Source organism: Phymastichus coffea, unplaced genomic scaffold, assembly GCF_024137745.1.
Source record: "Phymastichus coffea isolate CEN01 unplaced genomic scaffold, Cenicafe_Pcof_1.1 PCOF00072, whole genome shotgun sequence".
Taxonomy (NCBI): domain Eukaryota; kingdom Metazoa; phylum Arthropoda; class Insecta; order Hymenoptera; family Eulophidae; genus Phymastichus; species Phymastichus coffea.
The window spans coordinates 1185592-1202295 of record NW_026706883.1 but is presented as its reverse complement, the minus strand read 5'-3'; the positions used below and the strand labels follow the sequence as shown (position 1 = coordinate 1202295).

Genomic DNA, 16704 nt, shown 5'->3' with positions numbered 1-16704 from the left:
CGTTCGACAAGTATCAAGGTACCGCTCTCGATCTACTCCCTTCGATCAGTGAGGCTTCGCCTTTCAAACGCGTCGCGTGTCAAATCCTTCTCTTTTGCTTTTTGGCTGTCATTGTCACAAGTGTAAGGTTCGATTTGAAGTGAATCACTTGTTTATCATTGAGCGCGGCTAGAGGATTTTGTGCTTCGCTGCGGTTGGGATTTTGAAAGCTTGCTATTTGGGCTGTTGCTTTTTTACATTAAGCAGTGCTTTAGTGCATCTACAAGTTCGCAATACACTGCACATCTTTCACTTTTTGGCGCATCAATACACCATTTTTACTTTTCAATGCGATTTATTTTATAACCATCGAAATAATTTGGTCATTAGTATTTCTAAATTAAATTATTTTATTTGTATCATATAAAAAATGGAAAGGACTTCAAATATTAATTAATCTATATTCAAGTAGCGTTTTGATATGCACACGAGCGCCACACCTACATCAGATATTTTTAAATGCAAATCTTCCAATATAAGACGCACTAATCTATGCCATAACACACGCTTAACATGCAGTTAACTATCCCTTTCATAAAAGCATAAAATGCAATAAAAACCAACTGTTCAAAGTTAAAATAAAAGCTTTCAAAATCGCACCCAACATAATCGCTTCTTGCTTTTCAGCCTTTGCAATCTAATACAATACAAACACACCGATCATGGTTCGCTCAACACTCTACCCCCCTTTGCCTCCAGTGTCCCCAGTGCAGTTGGCCCTTATCAGTTCACCACCACCTCGTCCAATGCGTCCGCGTGCATTGCCCATGTCACCAGCTCACACGCGCTCCCTTCTCCTAGCAGCCGCTCGGCCGCGTTATCCCGTGTCCTACATCGCCTTGACGCGCGAACCTCGCGAATTAAAATTAGCATTGAAACTAGCCACGGTATCACGAGAACCAGGTCCCGTCAGGATGCGTCCCACCGAGCATCTCAGACACGTCATGCCGAACCCAAAATCGCCAACTCTCTCGCGTTGCCCACCTCTGTCCTTTGAAAAAACCTGTCCGTGCCCGATTTCCCGGCGGTGTGGCAACTGGAAACCTTCACCACCCATGCCCAAATACTATTCGCCACCTTACGTTTTACCGCGAACCATTCTGGAAATACCCGCGACTAGATTGGCAAAAGCTCTCGCGCCGCCACCGCCCATCGATGTTACTTTGCTCACGAGGCCAAGTCTCCTCATCACGCATCATGCCCTCAAGAGGCGCAGACCTCGTCCCGCTTAACTTTTCTTTTCTTTTTGTTTTTTTCTAGTTTATTTTTTGTGTGTAGTTTTAAGGCTGTGATTATTTTGTTAGTTTAATAGTCAAACAATTTTAATATCCCGTGAAAAATTAAACCAGCACCCTCGTCATCGCCACACCCATTCTCTATACGCAAAATGCATAGCACACCCATACGAAAAATCCCTGCACTCGAGAGAGATGATAGAAAGCCTTACCTTGATACAATACCAGCGTCGTGATGTTGTCCTCGAACTACGAGTACCACTACCGTCATCGTTCGGTCACCGTCGAGCGTGAAGTACCCATTTACATACCACCACCACCACCATTACCTCCAAGAGAAAGAGTCGTATTCGTCGAGGTTGAGAAACCAGCACCGCCGCCGAAAAAGCGCGTCGTGTTTATCGAGATCGAGAAACCACCGCCGCCACCACCGCCGAGGGAAAGAGTTGTCGTCGTGAGGGTTGAGAAACCTGCTCTACCTTGGCCGCTAAGACCGTCGTACAGCGATGTCTGGGGTGAGATATTTATATGTTTGTGACTTTGTAGATCTTGATATCTTGGTACATCGACCATGCAAAGCTTGTTATCTTGAGGATATTCAAAAGAAAGTGATAGGGGTTGCCGATCTTGATAATGTAAGAGTGTGCTGAGATAATGGGAACGACTATTGTCCGACTGGCGAGCCCAACCCTTTTCTACTGAACTCTATCAAGTAAAGTGCGCGCCACGTTGGAAGGGTACTTAAGAGACGACCTTGACGTGCCACTTTTAGCAAAGCAATAGTACTTTCGATTTCCTACTACAAATATATTTTTTCTTCGCGAGCAACATTGTTCTTTAGCGATGACGCAATTGTTCGCAACCCCAACTAATCAGACACTCACCAAAGAAAAAGAAAAACGAAGGTATCGCAAAAACCCAATCGAAGTAAAGCTAACTCAATTAGCCTTAGTCATTCTCACGATGTCGAGAAGAAAAATGCCCGTTAAGACGCTCAGAGCCGTCGAAAAAGAAGGAAATCAAAGTGGCAAAAAGACTCGAATCGATTGCTCATAGTGCTTCACCTACGTGTATATATATATATATATATACGAGTTTTGCAGTTGCCTACTGCAACGGTGCCCGCGCCTTTTTCCCACGCGCTCGCGCTCTCAACACCTTCGTCAAGGCCGCGGTTGGACTACTCGACGATTGCGTCCATTGTCGGCTTCGCTAATTACCACAGTCTCGTTGTGTTTGCTCGAGCGTGCGATCAAAGATATTATTGCCCGTTCTCGTTTTTTTTTCTTCCTTTTTTAATACGAATTATGTTTCTATTAATTAGAGATAATGGATTAGATTGTTCTCTTTCGTCGTGGCTGGGGTCGTTGTACTTTTGTTGTTGCTCGTGTACTTTTCTTTCGTCGCGTACAGCAGAGCACGAAGTAAAATATAAATGGCCCTCGGTATCGCGGCGCTTTGTACGAAAGAGGCTTTGCGCTCTCGCGACCTAGCTGTAATAATTGGAGCGCGCGAGTAGACAGTGCGCGCGCTTGCGTTCGACAGGTGAATGTGTAATTGACTTGTTTCTCAACGCTGACGAGTATACGCCGTGTAGGCTTTTTCTCGCTCCCGCGAAAAGTCCCGCGACGCGACTTCTCGTCTATTATCGCGCGCGCGAGGTCGTCGCTCGAGATAAAATGACGTTGACGAGCAGCCGCACGCGTACAGCGCGTCCAATGTAGCGACGACGTTATAATTAGCAAACTGATATTTTGACAAGTCGTACGCAAGTCTCGGTGCATTTTCCGAGCTAGCGACTTTCTCGCGTGCGCGTATGCGTACAGACAGGCGCGTTGGCGCCCTTGATATCCGGCCAAAAAGATCGTCAAAGCTTTTAACGCTTCTCTTCGCCTCTTACGTCAGGCGTCAATGCGGATGTGACGCTCGATTAAGTCCATCCCCTTTTATAGACGCGTGTAAACATGCACACGTGCACGCCTCTGTCATATATACTCTTGTTTGCCGCTAAGGTGAACTATCATAACGGATCGCTATGTACTTTGAGGTATTTTCAAAATGTCTTTTTTAATTGAAAATTCACGAGCGAGAATCCGTTGAAAACGAGGCTAATAAAAATTTCAATTTCAACTTTTTGTAATGTGAAAGTTGCGTTGCTGCCACAATCGTTTGATTTTTAATGCTGCTAAGAAGCTCTACTGCAAAATACACTTAACGACAATGGTTTTCTCGGAAAATCCAACTGCACGTATCTCAACGATAATGTAGCTCGCGCGCGCGGGGTAGGTAGCAGTAGCAGCAGTGTGTTAGTTATCATATAAGGCATCGGTTTCATGGAAGACAGCGTAACCGTCCTTTGTTCAAACAAGAAACTCCGTAAAACCGAAAAAAGCCTATGCTTCCATATATACTAGAGAGAGGTACACACACGCGCGAGTGCATGTACCGTTACGCAAGTTTCACTTTTCGCCACGAGCGAACAGGCGGCAGTCATTGGAAGATAGAGGAAAAAAAAAATTTGGTGTCGTCCGCAAACAGAAAGTGTCGATATACCCTGTCACAGCTTACACGCTGCCGTGGAACAAAGCGCCACTCGCGCGCAGAGAAAACACCGTAATTGCAAGCATCGTACCACGTAATGCTTAAGTACGGCGTATACCGAGAACCGATGATAAATAGACGGGCGCCTCGCGACCGAAAGTGAGAGAGAGAAACTTCTAATCGTGCGACGCGCTGATTTATCGCCCGCTCTCCGCAGCTCGCCATCGTCTCGCCTTTATAGCTCTTTCTTTTCGTGGACGAAACGAAGATAGTGTCGCACTGCTTTAGCCAACTATAATTCACCAACGCGATGTATTAATTACATATTGCTGTATAACGTGTGCATGCGCGATTCCACGTGTGTCAGCTGATTTACGAGCGTTCGCCGATCTCCAGCTCGTGTAGTGTGAAAATCAATATTTGGTTAACGTGTCCGGCTTTGCGATTTTTTTTAGTTGTTGGGAACTATGGTTGTTGAGAGTTCGTCACTCGTAGAGTTATCATTGTTAATGAGTTTACTTTGTTCTGTGCTTGCTATACTATCAATACCAACGACTTGCGAAGCTGGTTAATATCAGCTAATATTTTTCAATATACTATTTGTTCATTCAGAGTCTTGTTCACAATAAACACACTAAAGATGTATTTAGTACTATAGACTGTTATCCATGAAGTTATTATTGTTTTGTACAATTCGCACTCCGCATAATCGAAGCTTTGATGCTGCCTATAATAATACTAAACATTTTTCAAAACTTGTATTGTCAGCTGCCTGTCTTATACTCCGAAACACGTCAGCTGTCAAAACGTGTGTCGACGTAAATCCGACCTTCGCTTGGTATTAAAGTTTTCTAGTTTTTTTTACCTATACAAGGTCAATTAGATTGCTTCGATTATAATCGCTATTCTTTTCATTAAAGCTATAAACGATATCAATTCCTTGCTATCTGTTATCGAAGTATTCTGTAAAAGGTTTTCTTTCTTGATAATATCTAAATAAATGCCATTTAAAAATTTAGTTTTTCAAGCGAAGATATATATTTTAGATCGCTTAAGAAACTCTTTAAACATTGAATGTTGAAACCTGTAGCTTACTCAACTTTTACTACACCTATATAACTTAATTACGATTGATTGCGAATTCTGCTGGCGTGTACATTTTGTTGATGTCTCTCTCGATACTCTTCACTGCCAGTAACGTCAAAGTTTTTGGTAGCATACGCAATTTCAAAATTCTCATTTACTGCCATTAGTAAATAATTTTATTATACCTTTGTGCTCAACGTTAGAAAATATAAACGATTATTTTAGGATTTTTATTTATCACGTAGGTAGATTTCCGATCGAATCGTTATTTTTTATTAATATGTATATTATTTAGATAATATCGAGTATACGAATATAGAAAAAAAATATTCGGCATAAGAAAAATTATTTAAAAAGTGCTGCAAAGACTGAAACGAGGAATACACGCAAAGTTCATTCGGTTGGAAGTGAATAACAAAAACGTTTATGAACGAAAGTTTTCACGAAAAAATTGTAAATATTTTACTGCAGTCGTGTCGCGAAATATAAATATACGCACTGTTTTCTTTGATTCGCTCACGATTTGATCCGCACAAGAGCTGACAGCATTGAAATAGCGTTTGATATTTTGATGATCGCATCGAAACGTAGTAGAATCACATTATTTGTAATGTTTACATTGAAGAGATAAAAAATGAGATTCAATCTTACGACGTGAAAATATGGAAAACATTTTGTTTTGCATGACACTCGATCAAATCCATCATCGAACGTTACGAATAACACGCTTTCCCAATTCCACCTTCACTGGCTTGAGCGTCAATTCTGGCTGGTCGAGCGGGACGATGTTTAATTTAGAAAGCCGCCGCGCGATCGTCGGCTTTTCCCTAAAATCCGCGACGACTCCGTCTAGTCTCTCGTCTCGGTCTCTAACCTTAACCGTTCCGAGTATACGTATGTGTAATAATGTCCGGCCTCGCCAAGCTCAGCCTCGGCACCGAAATTTCAATGAAAAGCAGTTGCAGCGACGCCAGTGAAAAGTCGCCAAAAATAACTGCTTGTCGATGTGCCGAACCTAGGGATCTACGAAAAATAGGCAATCTGGTGAGACACCGAACGTTGAATCTATTTCCGGAGGCCGAAAGTCCAGCTACTCTCTAGTGAGTTCATCCCACCAAGTAATCAGCTGAATGTAAACTATATACGGAAGAGAAGTGAGTTTGCGTAAACAAATCATGTTTTCAGCGAGAAGTCGTGTTTACCGCTCGTCCAAGAAAACAAACTCGACGAAATCGTCTCGGCAATATTTCTCTGCAATTATCCGAATGTTCCCGCGGTCTCGCCGTCAGCTTGGCCTACTTGGATAGACAATCTTTACGAGTACGAAGCCCTCTGGTCGCAGTGCCTCTCCTTTTCTTTTTTTTTTATTCTCGTGGCTAAACAATTAAGTGATCGTTAACGATAGATTGTTGGTTGTTTTCCTTGAAGCGTGAAAGATGCGTCGGCAGCGAATACTCTGTTCATTCATATGGTCGTCTGGGACGAGACGCGCTACGAACGGGATTTGCTCGTTGATTTGCTGACGACGACTTTCTACGTGGTTGCGCGCTGCGATTACGTTGTTCTTGTGCTGCCGCCGACTATCCAGCCAGGTTTTTGATTTATACTAATTACTCGTTGACTGATTCATGCGACTGCTGCTTGACATTTCTTAACTCCAACAGAATGGTTTAATGCTCCGATTTAGTATCTCTTGAAAGAAAGAAAGAGTGATGGTCTTCGTTTTATTATCCTTGTCATTTGTTTGCAAATGAAAACGAATCTTTATGGCCTAATAAAATTAAGAGAATTCGCGGAAATCATAATTCGTTATAACAAAGAACTTAAAATCAAAAGTACAACTTTCAACTTTTTAATTTTAGCGAATATTCAAAAGGAATTTGGAAATCAAATGAAACGCTCAAATCAGTTTCCTTATTGAACCTTGCGTCTATAATAAAACTCTTAACATGGCAGCAGCTTTTCTCAACGATCACAGAAACTGCCAGCATCTGTTTAAAGCGTAATCTAAGGAGAATCATCGCATACCAGGCTTAATTGGCATTCGTATTTTGCATGCCTTTTTGCAGCTCATGCCATTCACGAAGTAATGACACGAGTGGCGCCCAAAAATGAATCCGACGAGGTTACTGCTCAAGTGCTTTACGTCGGCGATCGGCGTCAATTCGTGCCGCAGATGAAATTCCGTCTGGCGGTGTAAGCATCCCGAAATAATTTTTCACATTCCTATATTGATATAGATGTGCTGGCATTTCTTCATTCCGCGCTGTCGATTCGTATACTCGATTTTTAATTGATATGCACCTCGATGAATTAATTATTAATAGGCTTTTCAAGGTTTCGTATTAATTCAACTTGCGCGCTCTCGTGACTTTTGCCAAACGAAAAGTCGCGGGTGCAACTGTAATTGTTGCCTGATGAAAGGCGAATGCAAAAGCCAGACCGATTGACGACGAGGTGCAATAAAGACACTGCATCGTTTGTATGAAAACTCGGCCCTGAAAAAGCTTCTAACTCATCCGTCATTAGCGAAGAAGACAACGACGACGTTGTTCAGATGCTCGACAAAGACACGTCACTTCTGCGCGAGTTTTACGGTGACTTCTACGTCAGCGAATTGTCACGTCATCCGGATCCTTGGCGTCAAATCATCGTCGGCGATACGGATAATCGCGTTGCCAGCGTTGCGTGTCTCAACGAGAGGATCGATCTGGAGTTACTTAACGACAGGTTCGAGCTCACCGCCTTCGATGGGCTAAGGAGGCGGACGGTGAAATTTGCCCCCAGGTGAACTTTTCTCGCCACGGTGAAAGCGCTCATTTTAACTTTAGTCTTGGGAAAATTTTCCGTTGCGAGTCAGAGTACTACGATCACTTGGCGTTCTCTCTATTTTCGTACTTCAATAGTAATCTTAGTGGTAAACTGAATACTTCTGCTGTGATTCACTTTAGCAATGTTAATTGAAGTGCGCATGGATAGGATCTGCGCGATACCATCACTAAAGAAGGAATGTATTTAATGTTTTACAGTTTAGATGATTCAGAGGAAGAATATGAAGATTACACGTTTCAAGTGCACAAGTAAAACATAATTCGCCATATTTGACAATTAAGATACATGTACTGAGTAAATTTTCAACGAGTGCTAATTAGATGTTCCAGTATGGATAGCGAAACGAGGAGAGTTATATATGCGAATAAACCAGGGTAACTTGATCGGATAACTCATTGCGCAATGCATTATTATTCAGAAGTTGAATCATCGAAACTCTTTTTTTTCTTTCAAGCATCGAATTTTCAAATGTGTATTCGGATGACGAGTTCGACGCCGAAGACGAACATTCGTCAATTTTGAGCGCCCGTGGAGGTAAAAAATAAATTTACATAATACGGAACGCAGATAGTTTACTTTTGCTATAGGTGGACGTAAGAAAATAAAACTATTTGAGATAAAAATACCTTTAGGATATGTATTACGGAACTAACGATTACGACTTCCATCATCTAATGTGTAGCGACAAACTAGTTCCACGCGTGAGCCCAGCTGCGTTGCCATTATACAAGTAAAACACAATCTGCTACAAGTGGGAAGGGCAATATAGCGCGTAATACGAGAATTCAAATAAAGGCCTCCAATGTGTGTGTGTGTGTGTGTGTGTGTGTGTGTGTGTATGTGTGTGTGAGCGTGCGTGCGTGCGTGCGTGCGTATCCCGCGTAGACACGCAGGCACGTCGATATATAAATTTATACGCGCTGTTAAACAATAAAGACTTTACGCGGAATTCCGCGCTAGATAAAACAAAAATATCCAATTGGATATAGCCCACGTAGAAACGTTTCGTTCGTCGTATCGGCGCGGCGCGAAAACTCGGCAGAGCAGTTCGCGGAAGTTGCAATTAGGCCGGCGCACCTTTTCAAAAAGAGGCACACACGAGAGAGCACAGAGAGCTTGAGAGCGACGACGATGACGATGATATTTTGCGTTTATTATAGACGCGTTCGCGCTGGAGCTGCTGGGTTTCCGGTGGGACGAGCCTTTGCTGCTGGCAAGTAGTCGCAACCTCCTAGCCGCTGCTTTCGAGTGTTTCCCTCGGTTACGTTACTGTCTCGCCTTGATGCCCACCGACAGACAGCATTTCCCCTTCCTCGATCACTTCACGGTACTACTCGCCACGTGTTTCACATCTGCAGATACCACGAGAGCCGGATTTATTTTTTCCTCTTCTTCCTTTTCTTTTATTTTTTTTTTTAATTTGACGGTCGTGCGCCGGAGATGTTAGCGCGATGCGCGCAATACAGGCACTCTTCGTGATATATGGCTAATTTGTTTGGAATTCTTAATATAGCTTTCGGCTACTAAAGCTACAGACAGACACGAGAAATAATGTTTCTTTCAATAATTAATTTTCAAGTCTATTGGTAAACAAATACATTCATCGCGCGATTTCCTAACGAAATGTTTTCAAAGAAAGAAACATGAGATTGCGCTATCTTATCCAGTGATATATTCCATACGTAAATTATGCGTCTAGATACAGTATAAGGTCATTGCCTTGCAGAATTCTAATTAAATTTGTCGATCAACCATCTGTAAGAAAGCACATTTCATTATTATTACTGTTTCGACAGTCGATCGGAGCACGTAAATGAAAGTGAATGAATGAAAAAAAGAAAGAAACAATTTCCAGCGAGTACCACTCAAAGCAGACAAAGACTTCCCAATGGTATTGTACGTGGTGCATCGTGCCTCGATACTCCACAACTCTCTTACGGGAGTACGGGAGGCGCGCAACGAAGATCGCGATGCGGTTTGTCGTCTGCTGGACCACCGCTCCGAAAATATTTGGGGCGACTTTAACGAGGCGTTAAACGACTCGGATTCGCGCCGATGCTACGTCTTCACTTGCGACGGCGTAATCGCCGGCTTAGCGATCGTACGGTAATTACAACTGAAATGAGGATACGATGAAAAACATTGAATCGCGGGAGGCGCGCGTAATGCAATTGTTCTAGAAACGCGCTAGGCGTTTCGTTGAAACGGAGAGAGAGAGAGAGAGAGAGAGAGAAAGAGAGAGAGAGAGGAGCGATTTATCGCTTAATTTCACGCGTCTTGCGCCGTGGCTATTTCAGCGGCGAGGAAGCGAGAGAAGTCGATCGGCTGAGCAACTACTATCGCCTGGACGATCTCCTCCTCGTCGACGGCAGCAAGCCGCGGCAAGTCGACGCGCTGAGGCTGTTGAGCTTCGTCCTCGCGCCGATTTTCCAAGCGAGCGCGGGATTCTTCGTCGGGGAGATGATGCGCCTCGAGACTGCCAGTGCTATGCTCTATCGATCGATCGGGGTTGGTGCGAGAAAATACTTGATTACTTGTAGACACGGGGATCGTGATTGCAGCCGGGCTCTGGTCACGTATTTATCCGCTAACGAGTCAGCGGCACGGGCGAGCCTTGAAAAGTCGCGGCTGTTATAATTGTGCTCTCGTCGAATTTCAACAGACGGACGATGCGCCTCCCTCGTGCTTGTGCGCGATGCAGACGGTCAAGCCGAGAATACGAAATTGGCCTCAATTTCAACGATGCCTCGACAGAGCGCGCGACGAAGATTCGCCGTTCGCGGAATTGTTCTCGCTGTACGTTGCGAGCCCAAGATTAATAACGATCACCAAACAGATCGTCAACACCAAAGTCGTCGTCGTTGGCGCCTCTGATTGCGGGCTCGCTTTCATCGAGGCGCTCGCTTCCGGGTAATAGCTTTCACCATGGTAAATCATTTGAAGCGTTTTAATGTGTCGAAACGTACGTTTTCTCGCAGATACAAGTACAGAGATCTTCAGTTTACTGACATCACTTTGATATCCACCAATGGTCTGCCGTATGAGAATTCAAGTGATCATTCGATCAAAGCAATGATACCATTCCGAGGACGCTATTGTCATACTTATATGAGTTTAACTGCACAAAGAATCAATTACAATGTTGTGAAGGGAACTGTCGTTGAAATTAACAGGTATCTCGAAAAAAATTGCTTTATTCAGGCGCAATGCTGTATCGACGCCAATTTTCCCCAGAAAAGAGCAACAAGTTTACATCGAGCATTTGGGAACTTTGAGTTACGATTATCTCATTCTTACTTGCGGTTTATTGTTTCAAAGGCCTGACTTTACTGAAAAGTCGAATCCTGACAGCGACGGGTAAGCATCGCTCCGTTCTATGGTGGATGTCGTTCAATAGACAATTTTTTTCGTAGTACCCAAGAGGTTCCGTCAAATTACTTTTCCATCAACGACGACGTGAATGCACTCAAGTGCTTGAAAGAAATTAAGAGGCTAACTAAAAACTTCGAAGAAGAAAGTTAGTTTGTAATTTTAATTCTTTGATTCTCCATTTCATGCAACCACAAAAACTCTCGGATTGTAAATGAGCGATGTGAAAAAAGCAGCGTCACAAGCGTTCTCAATTCATTCGCAGAATCAATTGTCTTCTACGGATGTAATATTGAGTGTTACTGCGCATTAGCGGCTTTTCTCGAGCTGGGCCTCAAAGGAACGTGGATTACGTTAATTGAACCGCGGCTTCTCGCCAGCGATGATATTTTCATCGGCGATCGCAAAGTGAGACTCATCGATTTATCTCAAGCCAGGCTATTCATTCTCAAATTCCGTTACATCATTGCGTCAATGAATTTTCAATTGCCGATCTGCAATACGTTTTTCAATGAGAGAATTGCGAGATCCGACGCATGTTTCCTATATAAGCATTCAGCTTTGCGTCGTGAAAATTTTTACGAGCGAGTTTGCGTTCTCCGAGGTAAATTCGTTGTGGCGATTTCACGCTCTATAAAAGTCCGACCTTGTCGTTAATTTTAAAATACACAGATCGCACACACCAACCATTGTGAAACTGCAACAACGATATTTCCCAAGTAGCTTGGCAAACAAACAAAAAAGAAAGAAAGAAAAAAAAAAAATAATCGTCCGCACGTTGGTAGATAAGGGATCAGCTGCGCGAGATAATCTCAGCTGAGGGTGTGAAGCTGTACTCGGGCTACAGCCTCACGGACTGGAAGTTCTGGTCGTCGCGGATCGAAAGCGTGGAGCTGCAACCGCTGGAAAACGACAAAGACGGCGACGCGGTAGGTCCCACGAAGCTACTCGTTACCTGCGACGCGCTGCTCGGCTTCCACGTCAAATCGCCCTGCCTCAAGACCTTCCTCGGTGATTATGCGACGCCGCGGATTAAAAGCTAATTTAACGCTCGTTAACGTGCCTCCCGACAGCCAGTTTTATGGCTTATCCTCTTGTCTTTTCTTTTTCTCTCCGTTGCAGGTGAGTTGTTGTTATCATTGCGCGCGCGAGTCGGCTCAAAGTCGACTATTTATCGCGTGGGAAATAAGCTTAATCCAGCACAATAAGTTCGTAAAGTATGTGTGTGCACGAGATTCCAAGAGGTAACGGATATATTATAGGTTTGCGCGTTCTTTCTCTCTCTCTCTCTCTCTTTAAGATTACGAGATAACGCGCGTGTATGAATGACAGTATTACTTTGCAACTGCAGCGAAGGTGTCGCGTTGCGGTATTACTCCGCTGCGACACGCCAGGATTATCTTCGTCACGGTAGCGCCGACTTTAATTGACACTTCTCTGTTCGAATTATACCATCGTACGGCACGACTGACGAAACGTCGCGTTAAAAACATTTCGAGAGAACCACATCGCTGTATACAGGACAATTAGAACAATGTTAGCTTACCTTTAATCGTATAACAGGAGTATTTCAAAAATAGCTTCGACGCATTACCACACTTAAGTTGCGTACAACTGTAGAATATGAAGCGACTCTCGAATCGCCGCGCGTTCGATTGAACATGCAGAGAGGAAAGGAGTATGCCATTACTTTATTTCAGTTGCATGTATTGTTTCCAAAGTAAAGTCACGAAAATGCGTAACGTTGGAGATACGATGTACTGATTTTCCATAGTGAATTTCTTCCGACCTCGTATCAATGCGTAAAACTTTCTCCGCGAGAGCAATTTCTTAATTTTTTTGTAATTTCTCGTGTAAGTCCTCGTGCGTAATTCATTTTATCTGAATCAAACAAGGTTATCCGCGAAACTGACCTGTTTCAATCAGAGTGCAAGGCTGTATCTATACGATAATAAATGAAAGCCGCGATAAATGAATTTAGCAATTTCGCGCGCGGGTCTGGTATTTGACGGTCGTCTCGTCATCGATGCGGAATTCAAGACGAACGACCGACGAGTCTTCGCCGCCGGCACGATAACCAAGTACTCGAGGAGATTGCGAGCTGACGACCACGAGCACAAGTACTTCAACAGTCTGCAAGTTGGTGAGAAGGTCTCTTTCTATCTTTTCATCTTAAAGTTATTAGTCGCTTTCGTAATGTTAATGCTCACAGCAGTGGATATCTCTTTAGATGGATTTGAATGTTTGTTCGTGTTCGTTAAAAAAGATGCTATAATCAAATGAATAATGTATTGATCGTTACAAACGGTAGATGGTACGTACAGATAGCTCACGAAGCTTCTCAAAAGTAGCGCTCAGTCTAGATATGAGGGTAATCATTGTTTAATAACGAGCCTTTCACTTTGCAGACTCACCCAATTCAAATAAAGTTACATCCAGATACCGCGACTGTAATAAATCTAACCCAAGCATTTGATAATACACTTACAAAATTGCGAAATTCTATGAATTTGCAATTTTTGATAAAAATTTCGCGCTGAATAACCATTTATCGTTAATTGACAGCTGGCTGAGAAGTTCGTGAGCATGATACTGGGTGACAGTGATGATGCGCCAAGTGAAAAGTTCAGCGCTCGGGAGCTTCCGGAATTCTCAGCGCCAATTATCGTTTCGTGTCTTCTGCCCGGCGGTTACAGATATTTGCACGTTCGAAAACCAGGCTGCGCTCGCTTTAATGATCAAGTAATGTCAGCGATAAATTGATTTCTTTCTTTCTGATTATAGCAATTGTTCGCTCTCGTCAATGATTCGTTCATCGAACGGATAATGGAAATTTAATGGTTTGACTTCTGCCTTGTAACGAGCAACTGATTCAATTTCTAAATTGACATCGAGCCTTTACATGCAATTGCACATTTTATTTTGCAAAATATAGAAATCTTGTAAGAAGAAAAATATGATCCCATTATTTGCTCGACATTAGCATATATCGTAAACCGTTGTGAAGATATTGTAATTGTTTTTTTTTCTTTTTTTAATTTACAATAAACAGCTAGTAGAGAAAAATGCTGAATTCGCGGAATATCGAAAAAAACGTCATTCTTTTTATTAACTAAAAAAAAATAAGTAATCCAACTAGTACGTAAATGGCAAGGAGGAACTCTCCAATAAGTACAGACATTAATAAGAATAACAATAATGAAATAAGACAAGACACGAATATAATCCACGCATTGCATTAACATGTCTATACGCAGCAGCAGCAGCAATCTCGGAATGACGTGTTCACCACGGGATCTTGCATAGCTGATACCGGATACTTTCGACTTCGTTTAAACCAGTTCCGTACGCTCGAGTGCGTAACTTGTTTCAGCAAAACGGTATGAGCACTGCTTCGCTCTTCCCATTTTACGTCGCGCTGAAAAATCATGAAAAAAAACGAAGGAATGCCTACCAGGGAATAATAGCTTTTTCTTGTACATATACCCCGTCCTGCATACTTTGCAGGTGTTATGAAACAGATATACCTTGTCTTTCTTCTTAGAGATTCGAAGGAATTCAGTGTATTATTAATTTTTATTTTTCTTGTACGCGTTGTTCAGTAAGAATTTAATCCAAATGTTAAGGATTCATTTTCATGGGAAATTTAACCGTCTACCTCAGGTACTTAACTAAAATGACCAAGTAATTGGATGATTATAAATGAAATAGTCGAAAACTAAAGTTAAATTAATTTTTTTAAATACGATTGTTTGTTATTTCGGATACATACTAATGTTTGAAACAAGCCAAAATTGCCGAGCACGTCATTTTTTTTCGAAAAAAAAGTTACGCACAACTCTTATAAAACTCTTCAGGATTATAGCGTACAAAACATGATCGCACTTTACGGTAAACACGAGGCTTTGTTGAACGACTTGAAAACTCGCTTTTTGGTAAGTTTTTCCGCTTGTCTCGCTGTTACAATTACACAATTATAACTCGAAATTTCACGAGCGACGTTGTTTCCGCTATTTTAGGATGCCGAGATTCCAGACTTTTATGCGTACTTCCGCGAACCGTGGACAACAGCTTTATTCGCCGACGATTTTGACGAGTACTGCCTGAAAAGAAAACTTTCTGATGACGATGCAATTTCGAACGAAGTAAAATTTCCCCTTTTTTCGCATCATAACAAAACAAAAAGAAAAAAAAACACTACGGATAATCTCGCTAACACAATGCATGTAGGACGAGCCCAGAGAAAACTTATTCCACGAAGTAATGAACGTGCTAAAAAACACCGGTTACAAGAAAGTGAGTCTTCGCTTTTTCGCCGACATAATGGTCGTCGAAAGGCAAACTCGCTCTAAACGTTACAAATACGACAGATGACGGAAAAAGATCGCGAGGCAATTCTGTCGAGCCAGATAGGAAAGGACGAAGAGGAGCGCGTTTACGAGAAGCAAGTGAGAGAAAGATTGATGGAGTATCTGGAGCGTCACGAGCATGAGCTACCGATGTATTCGACGCCGGAAAAGCGTCGTCAGATTCTACGGGACATAGCCGATAGACCCTTGTTGAGCGATTGCGACGATGGTTATATTGGTATTTGCCAGTCATCCCCGAGCTGCAGTTGTAGCACGTTGATCGGGGACAACGGCGCCGTATTAGAAAGCTCCAGGCTGCAGTGAGTGCCATTTGCCGCAACGACAGCGACGGGGATCGTGCTAAGTTAATGTGTCATTTATCCTGCGACTGTTCATTTCAGAGATAATAAAGCGCCGTACAACTGATTTTTCGATACGTGCGAGTTTCACTTTATAGTGGTACAGTGTGCGATTCATTGACGATTTCTAAAAAAAATAAGAAGTAAAAGTTACTTTCAATGAGGATTTCATTCGAAGCTTCACTCGATATGACAGCTATTGTATTGTCATTCAAGTCCTGGCTGGAGCTGATGGATTTCCTTTACAAAAATAATACGACTATTTGTGAATTTCCTGCTTCATTGTTTGTAAAGCAAACATCTCTTGCAAAAATTATTTTTAATTTCTCATTATTGAAATGACCAAGATGCAGATTGTTTTTTATCGTTATAACTATTGCAATTACCATAGAGGCAATACCGAGGTACTTAACTTTTCATCGAGTCGATTTTCCACTTTGCGCGACCATAAAAACCGTTTACGATTCAGTTATACAAGTTCCTAGTCACCAACGTTCTGTTGGTCCGTGGAGCGCGGATGAAGGATAACTTTATAATTGTTTATTATGGAAGTTCACTTGAAATTTATTTGAAGGAAAAAATTTAGTCTAGATACAGTGAGTTACATCACAGAGTATCTGTATCGAACCTCGAAAAACAAAACTGCATGGCTGGCAGGAGGCTCAGCTGTGTGCTTGTCGCGGGCCCGGTCGAGACTCGCGATTTTCCAAGACAGTCGGAAACTTCCGGGCTTGTCCCTTGCAAAATCACGAGAAAAGGGAAACTAGATTAGGAGACAACGTTCACTGATGGTTATTGCGCGGACGTGGGTTTTCTCCAAAGACGTCTCGATGGCCCAACGCGACACGGCAAATGAGTTACTTATGGTAGGCTGCAAGAACCGTCTGTCGCGCA

The 16704-nt window shown here is 42.6% G+C and overlaps 2 protein-coding genes across 2 annotated transcripts; both read left to right on the top strand.

The window, feature by feature from the left end:
- The first annotated feature begins 134 nt into the window (after nt 1–134).
- On the top strand, nt 135–1382 carry LOC131668020 (uncharacterized). The gene has a single exon (XM_058941829.1). The coding sequence runs from the start codon at nt 702–704 to the stop codon at nt 1269–1271; it is 570 nt and encodes a 189-aa protein (XP_058797812.1). The 5' UTR covers nt 135–701; the 3' UTR covers nt 1272–1382.
- Nucleotides 1383–5807: 4425 nt separating this feature from the next.
- On the top strand, nt 5808–15890 carry LOC131667981 (cilia- and flagella-associated protein 61-like). The gene is given in 21 exon segments (XM_058941767.1): nt 5808–6001; nt 6087–6221; nt 6330–6493; nt 6971–7097; nt 7431–7688; nt 7931–7981; nt 8188–8267; nt 8894–9060; nt 9589–9839; nt 10031–10215; nt 10274–10643; nt 10712–10906; nt 10968–11104; nt 11155–11250; nt 11368–11741; nt 11888–12113; nt 13084–13253; nt 13668–13824; nt 14316–14482; nt 14960–15037; nt 15122–15890. Coding segments are annotated over 21 exon segments (4236 nt in total). The 3' UTR covers nt 15776–15890.
- The last annotated feature ends 814 nt before the right edge of the window (nt 15891–16704 follow it).

Coding starts and splice junctions, on each gene's coding strand:
- LOC131668020 (XM_058941829.1), top strand. CDS start 702: ATGGTTCGCTCAACACTCTACCCCCCTTTGCCTCCAGTGTCCCCAGTG.